Here is a 15,718-nt window from a genome sequence, read left to right on the forward strand (position 1 = left end):
TGTTGCAGGATCACATGCAATGAAAAGAGTCACAAGGTACTTTCAGCATCTGTGGGTATCCTCACCACAGCACTGCAGAGACACAACCCTCTCTTGCTGTGGGCTGGTGAGAACTGCAGCTACAGTCCTGTCAGTGAAAGGGAGTGCTGGGGACAAGGAGCATCCTCTTCACCAAAGGAGCTTAAAAAACATCTCCCACACCATCTTTGTGCTTCCTGTGCACTTGGATATACCAGAAGCTATATCCTGTCTGCACAGAAGCACTGAAGACCCAAGCTCCTTTGCCTGAGCACACAAGAGATGCTCTCTACTCCCCATCCACTGGGCCTTCCCTAACAAGAGAAGTGAAGGCCATGAGCACTGTCCCATGGGCAGTGGCTAGGGAAGTGCTCATGGCTACAGCTTTGCCACTCAGCCAGCCAAGGGCATGATGAGGCAGGAGATGATGAGCTGTCCTGCCAGGAAGCTGCGCAGGAGGTGCTCCACTTCCACACTGCTCTTCACTCTACGGGTCTAACTCAGATCCACACTGACTTCTGCAGTCAGCGAGAGATTTCTACATAGTATCAAAATGAATTTACAGCTGGCCTCAGTATTCCGGCTTGAGACTGCAAAATTCTCTTGGAAGGCTTTCATCTGTCCTTTATTACTCTTCTCATTCCCACTTCTGCTTTTCATCAGCCTTGCCAACTCTTCCCACCTCTGCAAAACCCATCCCTCTCTACGTGACATTATTTCAACAAGCTCTGCCCAAACTGACTGACAGTGCCAACACGAGCTGATTAAAAATCATCCTCAGAGAAGTGGAAAAAATGAGACTTTGGGGCAAGGAGTGCACAGCCTGGGTATCTTGAGAGGGCAAACTGAAACAAAGCAGTAATAGAGAACTTTCAGACCTGTACTTTATCCCAGCCAAAACTGCGTGCTGCTTTTAGTACCAGAGCGCCAAGGCCAAGGATCAAGGGCAAGACTTCTCAATACAGAAGTAACTCAAGTGCAAATACCAGTAGTAAAATTGGATTAGGCAACCAGCAATCAGACCAGGCCAATATTTCTGTTTTTAATAAGGTAAATATGTCCTCATCCCTTCTTCCTTTTTTGAAGTACTATTATCGACTTTTTTTATAAGTCACACGATCAACTGTTAAGGTATTTTCACTTTTTTAATCCTGGACTTCCTCCACTACTTCAGCACTACTTGGATCAAGAGTCTTAAACGACTGCAGGAAGTCTCTTTCAGCACAAGGCTCATGTATCCGGATTCCAAAAAACAGTACACCTCCAAAACAGAGCAGACTGGAATAATATTCCTCCTTAAACACGCGGATTTTCAGTTGAATGGCATGCTCAAGTCCAAATTCATAAGTCAATATGTGGTTTATTCTTCAGCTTTTTCCCCCCCAGCTTTTATAATGAAATGTGTGGAAAAATGAAGGAAAGCACCACCATCAAAAATCTATATATAAGGAATAAATATCTAACTAATGATCAAAAGGAACCTGCATAAGGGAACTTTTATGTCTTTATAATGCAAGACTCATTCTACGACCTTCCCCTTTAAAAAAAAAAAAAGTTTGTATTTGTAGTGAAAACTCTGGAGACCTATCCCAAGTATCTTGGCTCAACTGGAGACATTAATTACACCACCTGAGACCACACAGAGCTACTCCAGGCTTCAGCTACCCAGGTGTGTAACAGGACAGAGCAGTGCCTCCCTGTATGTCAGTGAGGGTGACAGAACAAGCCATTGGCAATTAAGATGCTGCAGCATGTAAGCAACTTCAAAAAGAATTCTTTCCCCTTCCCCAGTTACTTCTCTGTTGCACTAAACTCTCCTCCTTGCCCATCTGAAGAGTGTATGGATTCTTGATTCCTCATATCGCCCTCGGGTGTTTATCCTCCACTTGATGTTACATTAAGTGCAATTATTTATAATTACTGTAAATAATTCAAATGCAATTACAGTAACTGTATGATTCCAGTGTATAATATATAGTGAGGGAATATATACAATAAAAATAGCAATTAATCACCAGGAGTTCACGATTAAATTCCCTTGTGGTGCTAAAATGAAACTCTAGTTTTCCACACACACCTTCAACTGCCAGATGTTACATTTGCTAAATGACCATAGATCTGCTTCCCTCTTCCTTTGGTGTTTCCAGCTGTGAATGCAACTACACCCTTTCACACCAGTGTCGTTCACAGACCATCTTTCTCTCAGGCTGACAGTAATCTGGTTGATCTTCCTCTGAGAGAGAGCTGTTGTCTAACTAAATCCAGTCTGTCTGCCATTACTTGTGTACCAGCCTGATCATACAGGCAATTAATCCAATATTAAGTAAGCACAAACTATAACTGTTTTTGCTGCCTAAATTAAACTCAATTTTCTTTGTCTTTCTGCCTGCCCCTTCCTTTATTTTGTGAAAAACAGAACACCTTTTTCAACTCTGTTATGGATTTTGACTTGTGGATGTACATAGATGCACACATATGGGAGTGAGGGGTGGTTGGGAAGAGGGGCTGGAGGGAGCAGGGAAAGACTGCCCACATGTGCATGAGAACACACCATCTCTGCCAGATTGCAAGGCCTCAAGAGAGGAAATTATTATACAGGAGTTTAAAAAACATCTCCCACGCCATCTTTGTGCAGAAAACAAAGCAATAGGAAAAACCTCTTTCTCCCCAGACAATGTGGTTAGTTTCTAAAATATGAGTGGGTAGCTGATGGAGGAGTTGGGTTTGCAATCCCTTTGGGGCAGGCTAAAAGCCAAACAGAAGACAACAGAGCCAGATGTGGCCTGTGGGTTGACTGCTAGGAATGGCACCCCCTCTTTTCCTTTCTAAATTGTTGAGAAAAATCCAAGTTTCAGACGGAAATACTCCTAAACAATGTATTCTCTGTGAAGGAAGAACTGAACTGGACACAAGGACTGCTGGAAGCACTATATGTAATGGCCAAATTATCAATCCTGTACAAAAATTTGCATTCTGCTTTGGACTGACAGCTCTTCTATCAAAAAACACCAAACAGCTCAAAAAAACAGGCAACTTGTTCAGAACAGGGGTAGTGAGCCTTGCCAAGCAGCACTTAATATTTCATAAATGCAACATTTTACCTCTTCCCTTCCGAGGCACCTCTGCAAGAAAAGGCAACCATTGCTCTTCCCCACTCAGCTTTATGGGTCAGGGTTTTGTGGTACATTTCTCAACCAAGTAGGCAAAAAATCCACCTAGCTACTCCCCTCCTGGATTTTTGTGTATCCCAGGAGAAGCTCGGTGATACAGCTGCTTTTCTGCACAGAGACAGCATTTGGCATCTCTAGATTGGTTTCCTCACTGATCTCTGTGTCCATTCTTGTTTTATCTTCAGAGTTCTGAGTTTGTCCTCACCACTGCTCTGGAAACATTTCCAATAGCACCAGGCTGGAAGCTCCCTATACCTGGACAAATTATACCTAAATTTAAAAGATCTCCACCAATGCCAACCACCACTACTACTAGATGCAAACAGAAACACTTATTGGAAGAAAACAGGCATGGCTTTTGGAGTGAAAAAGAATAAAATCTTCTTTTTTTTTTTTTCTTTCAACAAGAAATCTTCATCTGACTTTCATTTGGTTTTGCTGAACTCTGGAAGTTATTCTCCACCTACTCAGTTCTTTTTTTCTGGAACTGAGGAGCCAGGGGAAATGAAAAGAAAAAAGTAAAAAAAGGATATTTAGCAGATTTGAAGATGACAGACTTTCAAGCAAATGGAAATGAGTTTGTGCTGCAGTTTTTGATAATTTAAGTCTGTGTGTTTGCATTTATCAAGATAAAGTTTAAGTTAATTCAGTTCACACATGGAGGTAATCCTATATACGTTAGGATGTGCAGTAATACTATAAAACATCTCTTTATAGAACAAAAGTGGTGTTTTCACCCAGATCAGGAACTAAAACATTAATGCACAGTCAACTTCCCTGGATCAAGAGAAAAAAGGGCAGATTTTCATTTAATTGAGTTTTATGTTGATATTATGGAAAGTGTTAAATAAACAGTAGAATGTTGTTAAAATTAAAAGCAGCTGCACTTAGCATTTTTCAGTTTACAACACTTACCATTTTTGTTACACCTGACAGTGCATACAGTCTAATTAAACAGGGAGTTGACCAACATCCACAATTTCAATCACTATTTCCAAATATTTCCTATTGTGTACAGTTAAGTTGAATCTAAATGATCTTTTAAATTAATTTCAAGCCTTGGTTCATGTGGCACATATTTTTGGCAGAGAAAAAGGTCAGAATGCAAGTGTGATATTATAATATATGAGTTGGACTTGTGACAGTATACCACATTGTAAAAGTCAAGTTAAAATCAGGGATCCTTATGGCAAGAAAGCCAAGACACCTGTTAGCTGCACCTCTTTAGAAGATGAAACATCTCTGGCAAAGGTCTGCCCTTGGTGGTGATGGATCATCAACTCAAATTGGAACTTTGCAAACAAACACACAAGGTGCAGGATTTCAGGTATTAGATGGCTGGGAAGCAGGTTTCCAGGCAAGTACAAGTTAGGGAGATTTCAACTGAGCATTAAATAGCCTACACATCCTTTTCAAAGATAAATTGTGGCAAAGAGTAACAGAGTGAATTAATTCCTGCTTTATGTTTGGAAGAGTTGGACAGTTATTTAATCTTTTGTCACACCAAAAGGACTTCATGAAGCCAATTAAGTAACTTTCACCTATAATTCTTGATGTAAGAACACTTTTAAGGTCTAAGGTGTTTTCAAGCACAAAAATTAAGTAACTTATTGGTTCAGATGACTCATGACAGGTCTTACTGCTTCTATTTCTGCTGGCTCAGTCAGTACCTAAACACTGTGTTCCAAATATCACTTGAGTAAAACCAAACATTCTGTAATATTAATTTACAATAAATTACTTCTGCAGCCAACCCTGCTGTAAAACTCATTCACCAAGATAGCCACAGAAAGTGAGTCATGGAAGAGACAAAAAAAATTAAATTTAACCGGGGAGAATATTAACACAAAGCTGTTTATAAATGTAATAATTATCTTGAGGACATAAAGATGGAAATGAATAGCTGAAAATATCGAAGCTGATTACATAAGGTGAGCAAAATATTTGATTTAAACATGTGAGGTGAAAAAAATTTCAAAACATTTATCCTAAGTCAACAATAAAGTCCTGGCAATTATAACTGTGGATTAACACAGTATGGAAAACTGATCCTAATAATAATGAAATTCAAATAAAGGAAAAATCTTATCATTTTACAAAGACTGCAAGTATCTAAAGCTTTAGTTGGCTACTCTCCAATTAGAAGCACATCTCTCTTACTGAACCATCTCTTGTATTCATGAACTTAGCATGACTTAGCAGCACGATTTATTTTAAGTTACATGCTCCAAGTAACTTTCCAATACTCTAAAGTTCACAATAAATGGCATTCCCCTTATACTGCTTTTTCTCCATATGACAGCTATTCTATTCAACATGAATTCTAAGATTTTCACAATTCGACAGATCTTCACCTCAGTGAGAATCAGAGTCCTCTGTCCTTTCCAGCAAAGATTGCTGCTCACTGTATTTACTTTACTTACAATACACTAGGGAAGTGACTAGGAAGGTTATACACGTTCTTATGTGCACCCACCTCACCTCCTCCAATCATCCCCATGCTAAACTTGACCCAAAATGTGTTCTCAGAGGCAGTTAAACCAGAGAAAAGGGTGAAAGATGACTCACAGAACTTTTAACTGATTAGAAAAATGAAGGCTCCAAATTGTAATTGTCTCTTAGTAGTTTACTGACCTATTAAATGTTTGCCAATTTGCAACTGGACTAAGAAGCATTTATTTCAACTATAAACAGCAGCAGAACAGCACTGTGACAAATCAGGGGAAAAGGGCTTTGTGCCTTCCTGAGCTGTTCTGGTTTTGTTGTTTTTTTTTTTTTTTTTAATTGTAACATTTTTCTTAAACCTTCATCTGGCCTTCTACTTGTGGCTCCTCAATCTCAATTTATGAGATTATGAGATTATATTTAATCAGCACTACATTCTATAGCTCACTTTCCCTGAAATTTACAGCTGTGCTCCCAGGGCAGCTGCTCTGTGCTGTTATTGACTGAATTTGCACCAGCAAGCCAGCACAGCGTTGCAGAAAAAGAAAAAACAAGCACTGAATTTCCCTGAATCAAATGCAAGCTGTTGCCCATTAGTATCAGACACCCATTTCACTGGGTCCTCACTAACTTCCAAACACATGACTCAGTGAACTTAACATCAGTGTAAAAACAGAACTGAAAACAGCAAGAACTGGTTTGGTTATTTGAGGGGTTCTGTTTTGTACATTACAATTCCCTGAGGTCTCAGCAAAACGAAGATCAAGCAATGAATGGATTAAAGATCAAAATAAAGAGAAGATGGTGCTATTAAGGCATACTAGGAAAACTGACTGATAACAGAAGCAGAATTGGGAAAGGTTTTGGAGAAGCTAAGAAGGTTGCAAAGCTTCTAAGGAAAAGGAGAAAAATTAGTTCCACAAATAAAGAACGTGATACAGAGAAATTGGAAATGCTAGAGTGGAAGCAGGTCAGGCAACACATAAAACAAATGAATGAGTGATTTCCATTTTTTTAAAAATGAAAATAGAGACTCAACTATCAGAAAACATGAAAAATATTTTCTGCTTCTAGGGATGGGGGAAGACAGAACCATAATACCAAAATATCATAAACCCTACAATGTATGTGAAAAGCAGTTGTGCTCATTGACAGTTCATCTTGAAAAGAATAGGAAAAAAATCAAGTATTCAAGAACATCTCATTAATAACTTGTACCTCTCAGACCAGGCTTGGAATTATGCAGACAATATAATGTTTGCACTGGAAGAGTGAAGCAGAAACATTTATTCCCTGGGCTGCCACACATTTTCTGTAACACTCCACACATGTAAGCACTTCCAATGAACTTCACAGGAACAGGTGTTAAGGGATGAAGACTATTCAGGCAACTTTGCAGTCTGGGGGTTGTCAGGTTCTCTCATTTCACAAATATTATTTGAGTAAAGATTCTATTAAATTAGAATTCTTCAGATAGTATGAAGTTCCCTAAAAAGAGAACTTTTCTTTCAGAAAATAATTTTGACCAAGATTGCTTAAAACTCTCTGTTAAACTTACTGGTTGATAGCAGCCGAGCCAAGTGGACTCAGTCTCCAAGAATAAGAGGAAAAAACATTCTACCCAAGACATTTTTTTAAAGTTAGAGAATACAAGAAAACCAGCAATTGGATCATCTAGTCTACTTCCTCTGAGTTAAAGACAGAGTCCTCAGAGGAGGTTTCAGACATTACATCTTATTCACCCTGGTGCTGACCCAGAAAGCCACGAAGATATTGGCTGAAGCTAATACAGCAATCTCCAAAATTTAGTAGAACCTAAAACAAAAGGTTTTTTGTTAAGATATAATGAAGACACTGGGGACAAGCATTACTTCAGGAGAAAGAAAAATCGGCTAAAAAGTTTAAATGAAGTTGGGGTAGGAAAACACATGTACAGAGAAACAAAACTCCTCAAACCACACACATTTAAGAAGAGTTAAAGATTTTCTAAGAAAATGAATAACAAAACAGCAGAAGACTGGTCAGTTGTATTAGAGAACAGAAGACTAGAAACAACAAAGAAAAGAATAATCATAGTTTGCTAATGCAGTGAGAATAGACTTTAAAGACAACCCTGCTATGTCCCCAAAATTTTACAAATATTCTGATCATTACCAAAACAGAGTTAACTATGGTTATGGAATAAAAAGTAGAATAGGGGATGGAACAAGGGTATAGGAATGAAAAAACTTGAGGTAGAGTAAGGCATTGTGCGTAAATAAAGTTCTTGAAAAATATACAGAATAGGGTAGTACTGGCAAAAGAACAAAGGTGTGTAAAGAAACAGTGATGTATATTGGACAACACTGGACACTGGGAAGCATAGAGTTAAAAAATAAACAAATTAGCAACCAGAAAAATAAGATTCTGGTTCAAACCTTAAAATTAGTGGGAACCAGGGAAAGAATTATTTATTTTAAGAAAGCTCTTAAGAAATTCAGAAAAGGCAGACACTACACAGTTTATGAATCCAGTCAATTAGATTGATCCAATCCCATACTCTGTATTTCTAAAAGATCTCCCTATTGCTACAGAAATATTCTGGAAAAAAAAGAAGAGAAGAACCAGTAAGAAAACAAAGCCCCTGAGAAAGCAGTCAGAACAGTGAATTTGTGCCAGAAAATAAGAAACAGCTTGTGCCAGAAACTGTTCCTAAACACACAGCGCAGTAAGGGAAGGGCTGACAACCACTACCATAAGTGTTTTATATCAAACAGTAACATAATCTAGCCTCATCTTAAAAAAAATTATATACATATATATATATCTCAATAAATGAAGACCATCAATCCCTTGCCAGACTTGTGTCTAATTTCTGCAGTTCATATTGTCACTGACAACTTCATGGGTTAGTTCAGTTCCTGCTTTTCACTGCATTGCTGCTTGACACAAAGCCAAAGAACAGAGGAGCAACTTGAGCACATCAGCAACATATCTTTGTTGCAATGACTTAGACTGGTCCAAGCTGATGCCTTATGAAATGTTCCTGCTCAGCTCACAATTCTTCCAGAAAAATTAGAGACCAGCCTTTTGGAAGAATACATCCTCTTGTCTGAAAAGCCTAGCACAGAGCTGATGCTGCTGATGCTGCCAATGACCTTAAACAACATCTGTGATCTTAAACAACAAAAAGTCATGGCAAACATCAGCATTCAACCTACATCACTTTATACTTTTACCTCCAGAGTGGCAACAGCAACTGTCTGTCTCCTCCTTGGTCTCCCAGTTTCTTCTTTCTTTACTTCCCTGAAGTAAAGTACAGCCCTACCTGGCCTCTATATCTACCTCACACTATCAAAGCATAGCAGAACTGTGATAGAACATATACCACTTCTCTTCAGGAAAAAAAAAAAAGACAGTAAAAGAGCTTTGTGTGTGTGCAGGGAAAAGAATTCAGGGCTCCTTGGGATGCAGGAAGAGATGTTTTGTGCAATTAGAGCTATGATGAGAGAGCAGAGTCCACAGGAAAGAGGAAACAAGGGAAAGCTGCTTCCTGTTCCTCTAGCTGACCAACCTCCTGGTCAGCTGAAAATCTCCTTTCTCCAGAAACAAAACATTTGGCTGAGAACCTTTAAAACCTGTTCCTACCATAAGGACTGAACTGAAAAACAAATATTTTCTTGACATCATCACCAACTTTTAGCTAGACACTGAACCATCAGAGTTCTGTGAATGTAAGCAAGTCCTCCTCTATTTGATTTCTTTGTTTGCAAAATCTCCCCAAACCTGGGTTTCCCCAGGGCTGCAATGAAGCACTTACCTGTGGGAAGCCCTTTTCCCCTCAGCCTCTCCCGAATAGCCTGGCTCCTGTCTGGCTGCAATTTTCTATCTCCATTACAAGGCAACTGATCCATCTGCAAAAAAAGGCAGTAACAAAGTCAAAAGATAGGAAGAGCTCATGTTAGTATGAAACAAGCATTGTTTTTATGTAAATGCACAGTATTAGTCAAAGAGTTAAGTGCAGAATGAGAGTTCAAACTTTTTAATAAAGAACTGATTCATCAGTGAGAATATCCCCTTGAATTATCCATATTTGAACAGTGTGACCTTTATTTAACTACACATTTGGTTTACCTTTTTTCCACTAAGAATAAATTAAGGTCACAATTTAAACAAATTGCACCCCTACAGCAAACTGAAGGGACAGCAGCACTCAAAAACCACCTTCCATGATTACATCATGACTAGAACTTGCCTAGTTCTACGGAGGAGTTTTCTGCATAACAGGAAGGACTGTCTTGTACCCTGGCAGGACTGACTGCACATGCCAGATCACATGCACCCATTTGTGAGCAGCCTCTTCAGCCCCTCAGGCACATTCCTTTCACGTGCCATTCCTTTTACTCCCACTAACTTTTCACTTAACCTTATTTTTTTTAAAATCACTTCTTCCCTAGGAAAAACTTTCACATCTACAATCATTCAAAGAAGAGTTTATTTGCTACAACAAAACATTCTCAGTGAGATCCTTCCATATAGTGGGAGTGTAACCTGGATAGCAGGAGGGAAAGAAAAATCAAGCAGACTTCACAGTTACAATACAACTCAGTTAACGTGAAACAGACTGAATCAGCCTGGGGCTATATTGCCCTTTACAAAGCATTTTAACATGGCAAATGAAAACATTCAAATGGGACCTCTCAGCTGTGCTTCAAATGACCAGTTACAGAGATAAGACCCCAGGAGCCTTTGATGAGGCCCATCAAGATTAGAGCATGCCAACCTTGGAACAATAAGTTGTACTCTGCCTCTGAAAAAACAAAATTTATACATTTTTCTTGTTAACTTACAAAATTCCAAGACACATACAGAGCACTGAACATTAAAACCAGCAGGGCTGGTTGGCTAAGGTGCACAAAAACCTAGCAGCCCAGCTATACTGTCATTGCTCTGTAAACTCTAGGTTCTGTTCAGCTGGGTTTTTTCCTTGTCTTCTTGCAAAGCCAATGCAGTGACATGTTCAGCATTAAAAAGGTCACTGGCAGAGGAAATGAGCAAAGCTTCAGCACTGGATAACTGCTAGTCCCACTCTAGTCCCACTCCTTCATTAACAGCATGGACAGGAGACTGGGAGCACGCTTGCTGGATTCAGCTCTGCACTGGATTTCAGAACAAGTACTTGGGAGCACTGTTACTTCTTGGGCAGGCTGGTTGAGATCAGTCTGCTGCCCTAACCCCAGACTTCCGGACAAGAACAGGAGGAGGGAAAGCAGAAAACTTGCTACCCTGAAATGGCCATCAATAACTTGGAGAATAATGACTCAGAGTGGCTGTTTCCATAGATTGTGGCCTGATGTAAAATGTGGATCTTTATTTTAACAGCACCACTGATGATGGCCCTGTAGCCTTTTATTTCACTGAACCACAGACTAGTTCCACTTGGCAACTACACAGACTTCAGACACTACAGTGAGGAGCACTGGACTGACAGACATACCTCACCGACTAGACAATGCTTTGTGGAGCTCAGGCTCAGCACTATTTCTGGAGGCCTGGCATGATCAGCTGCTGTCAAATATTAGACAAATGCAGGGACCTCTTGCTTTCTACAAGCTTTTCTGAACCATATATATGAACTATCTAACAATTAGATCATACCTTTTTATTAAAAAAAAATACGGGAAGCAAATAAACATTTTTCATGAATTTCAGTGCTGTCTCTCTGAACAGCAATTTTTAATTTACATGGACCTGCTGCAAAGAATCCAGAGAAAGGACACTAAGGTGATTAGAGGGATGGAGCACCTCTCCTACAAGGAAAGGCTGAGAGAATTGGGGTTGTTCAGGCTGGAGAAGAAAAGGCTTGGGGTGACCTAATTGTGACCTTCCAGTACCTGAAGGGACCCTACAAGAAAGACAGAAAGGAACTATTTACAAGGGCATGTGGTGACAGGGCAAAGGAAAATGGCTTCAAACTGAGAGTAGATTTAGATTAGCTATTAGGAAGAAGTTCTTTACTCTGAGAGTGGTGAGGCACTGGCACAGGTTGCCCATAGAAGTTTTAGATGCCCCATCCCTGGAAGTGTTCAAGGCCAGGCTGGATGGAGCCCTGAGCAATCTGGTCTTACAAAAGGTATCCCTGACCATGGCAGGGAGGTTGCATCTAGCTTCAAGGTCTCTTTTAACCCAAACCATTCTATGATTCTATGACAATTTATGGTCTTCCTTGATTTACTTAAAATTATTTAACTATGCTGAAGTTATGCTGTAATGGTTTAGGTGAAGAGAGAAGTTGCCCTTCAGGAATAGTAACTTTGCAAGATGAGCTCTGCAATTTCTTTCACTTCTAAAAACAGTTTGGTCATTATTAGACAATAAAATCCTCCACAATTCTCATATTCAAGAGCTGAGCAGAAGTGCAAGAGAATTGGCACACTGCCTTATGAGTCCTTGTTTCTGTTAATAAGCAACTCTCCAAAAGTCAAGCATAACATCAAGTTAAACTCACAGCAATCATTTCTGAAGCATTTCAAGTAGCAACAAGACTAAGCCTTGCCCTACAGTTCATCACCTTGCTCTCCTGTTTCTCCCTACTTTTTTTTTTTTCAATGAAGACAGTTCACGAAATGACCTCCTGAGAAACTCATGAATGCATGTTCCAGGAGGAACTGTCAAGTGCACAAACTGCTACATGGGGACAGAAGCTGTTCTCTCCTTTCATCACTCATCTTTGTGAAAATTGCAACATACCGAAACAAGAGGAAGAAAGACAGCAGAGTGACTCTGAATTAGCACTTTTGCTCTCTTCCTGCTCACCTCTATTGTTCCCTCAGATGCTGACACAGACTTACCCCAGACAGGCTTCCCAGAACCAGCCTGACCAACTGCTTCACGTAGGAGAAAGAAGGGGCACAGTTGCTGTTCCTTATGTGGGCACTGCAGGCATCCAGAACTGTCCGTACAGACACACGGGCGTAAATGACATCCTCACACATGCCCAGCAGGATGCTGTTCAGGTGGTCTCCAAGCTTGATGGGCTAGTGACAAACAAGAACAGGGGAGACAGGAGAATCAGTTTTAACAGTGATTTGGGGGACACTCAGAAACAAAAGACACTCAACAAAGCACATTAACTATTCATGAGACTTGTTGCCTACATTATCTGAGTGCCAGTTTGAAAGTCACCATCCAGGAGGTGAAAAAATAATGGCTGTAGAACGGGAAAGGGGCATTTAGCCTCTGGATTCAACCCCTACTCTACAACGACTTGGCCTAAACAAGCTGCCTGATCTGCAAGGTCAGGACTCCAAAGACTTTCTCAAACATTTAATGAACAAGTGAAAATAAAATAAAAGGGAAAAGGTTCAGAGGAAGTTTTAATCTTTAATTTTGACCATTCTGCGGCTCACAAATATAAAATTCAAACCTCATAACAATAATTTTGTACAATCCTCTGTGCTCATTTTCTGCAGTTCCTCCCCTCACCAATACTTTGCAGCAGATGTGTTAGCAAATTCCCAAATTCCAGTGATATCACCAAACAGTATCAACAAAAAAGGAAGGAATAAAACAACCAAGCCAATGGTTAACAAAGCAGAGCTTCACAACTGCAGGACAACACCCATACAGAGTAAAAAAAAATAAATCCAGATGTCTTTCTGCTCTCCCTGATCAGTGAATGCAGCACAATGAAGGTGGAATATCCCTCCCCAGGCTATGCAGCAGTCAGTGATAACACTTGTTCTCAGGTGCCACAGGCACTTGGGGACCTGAGCTTTCTGATCTGCAGCTCTCCCAAAGTGGGTGGTTACCCACAAAGCACAAACACTGTCAGGCTTTTTGCATCTCAGAGTGCTTCAAACAATTGCAATCTTTCAATCTTCCCTGTGTGAGCACTCTTAAGGTGAACCATTAAAAAGGCATTCTGGACCACCCCGATTTAATTAATGTAGGCTTTTCCCATCTATCTGTTTATCAGTACTAACTAATAATAAAAATCATGTATGTGAATAAGATATGAATCTCGTGTTCAGCCACACTCCTAGCAGAGAAGCAGCTCATTAACCAACACAGGCAGACAAATACAGAAAACATATTAAAAAAAAGGGGGAAATCTGCACATGAAAATTAACACACAAAAGTAATGCCATACACAAGATTGTCCGTTTGCCAACACTAACTCCACAGGACACAGGATCCACATGACAACGTCCCAAAGGCAAATTCCTTCCAGGCATACCCTCACCACATTGTCTTTGGGGAAATATTGTTTTATTAGCAGAGCATGCCTTCCCACTACATTACTGACAAACTGCTGCCACACTCTTGACACGAAAGATAGAAACAAAGAAAACAGGAACTAAAATTTATGCCTACATTCCTCTCAACACCTACCTTCTTTAAGTCACCTACTTTAAGGCATTCTCCTACTACTGTTGAATACTGCTCCTTTCATCTCAAGACAGGAGAGCAAAGAAAGAGAAAAGCCCTAGTATCTAAGAAAACTCTAGGCATTTTGGGAGAGGCACAGTAGGCATCATGAACAGGTACCCCTAAATAGTCAGAGCTTTGAAGTTTTTTAACCTCACTTAGCTGCATTCAGGCAGCTACTTCCAAATAAGTATGACTGAGATCCCAACTACCACTCTGTTAAAGAAAATATTAGGAACTGAACACTTAAAATGCTCAAGTCTTTCAAAATTTTCTTCCTCAGTCTTATATATCACATCAAGTAGTAGGAACAAACCTAAATCAGAACCACAAATTGCTTCGCCCACAGCTTCAAGTCCAGAAGCATTTCATCTTATTTCCACTATTCTAAATATTCACTTCTTAAAGTTTAATTGGGGGCAGAGAAGGAGCACTGAGGAAGATAATGAATCACATTTATCTTCAGTCAGTTTTGGCAGGACAGTGTAAGAGTTCTGCTGGGTGTGTAAAATAACCACATTGAGCAATAACACTCAGCTCTAAGCAGTCTGCAACTGTGTCTGCATTGACTGACAAATCAATAGCAAGACTCTACTCCCTGTTCCAAACAATTCAAACCCTTTCTTCTTCTTCAAACCCTTACTTACCATTGTGAAAGGTAAGTATCTATATGTACCAAATCCAGATTCACAGAAGCTATGGCAGCATGGAGAAAAAGTTTATTATGTGTAAAACAACACTGTTACTTCAATATTTATTTTTATATAAGCCTAAACCAAAACAAATTATTTTCTCCTTTGTCAGCAGCTTAAACCACTGTCTTTCAGCCTGTGGCATTACAGGATAGACCAGCCCAGATGTATCTTCATGGAAACTAACACAAACGTGCTATCAGCACCTTCCCCCTGCAAGACAACACCACATTTCACGAGAAAAAGCTCCAAGTATGGGAAAGGAAACTTCTGTACAGTGCAGTGACTGGAACAGACTGCCCAGAGAAGCTGTGCAGTCTCCCTCGCTGAACCATCTGGATGCAATCCTGTGCCATGTGCTCTGGGATGACCCTGCTTGGGCAGGGAGGTTGGACCCACTGTGGTCCTTTCCAGCCTGATCCAGTCTGTAAAATTCTGGGAAAGGCATCTTACTCCTCAGTGTCTCAGTATGAAACCCTGCCATGCAAACTCAAATGCAGAGTCAGTCAAACAACATCAAGTCTGAAGTTGCAATATCAAAGAAAACCAAATCTAAACTTACCTGACTTTGAGGAACTTCGTGGTCAGCTCCCCAAAAGAGTGCCATACCAAGAGAATAGATATGGACCTGCCACAAGACACAAGATATCTGTCAACTCATGGAACAAGACTGCAAATGCAAAGCAGACTTCTTAAAGGAGAGCAACTAACTTAACATCATTTTGCTTAGAAATACATTTCTAGTATTTAAGCTCAGCTGTCTTTCACATCCCACCTCTCCTTTACATGAGATTCAGGGAAGCAAAACCTAGTGCTACAAAACATTCAGCATCCAACCAGTGCCCCCATCTTCTCTGCTCAGTTTTAAGCTTTCATCTCACACTGAAGCCAGAAACTCATGTAACCCATACAATCAGCCTAGTGTGGGGTAAACACTGCATGGTTGTGTCCAAGGATCCTTAAAACCTGTGTCTGAAGGCAAGG

At 40.0% G+C, this 15,718-nt stretch overlaps 1 protein-coding gene across 1 annotated transcript in view; it reads right to left on the minus strand.

Annotated features, from left to right (window-relative positions):
• The window catches only part of LOC115949521 (tyrosine-protein phosphatase non-receptor type 13-like), a 51,729-nt gene that overhangs the window by 24,647 nt on the left and 11,364 nt on the right, over positions 1-15,718 (minus strand). Inside the window, exons 3-5 of the mRNA XM_031066476.1 lie at positions 15,297-15,362; positions 12,464-12,649; positions 9,433-9,526 (exon numbers count right to left, since the gene is read on the minus strand). Coding sequence (XP_030922336.1) covers positions 9,433-9,526; positions 12,464-12,649; positions 15,297-15,362 — 346 coding nt within the window. The remainder of the gene's footprint in view (positions 1-9,432; positions 9,527-12,463; positions 12,650-15,296; positions 15,363-15,718) is intronic.

Source organism: Geospiza fortis, unplaced genomic scaffold (genome assembly GCF_000277835.1).
Source record: "Geospiza fortis unplaced genomic scaffold, GeoFor_1.0 scaffold11, whole genome shotgun sequence".
NCBI lineage: Eukaryota > Metazoa > Chordata > Aves > Passeriformes > Thraupidae > Geospiza > Geospiza fortis.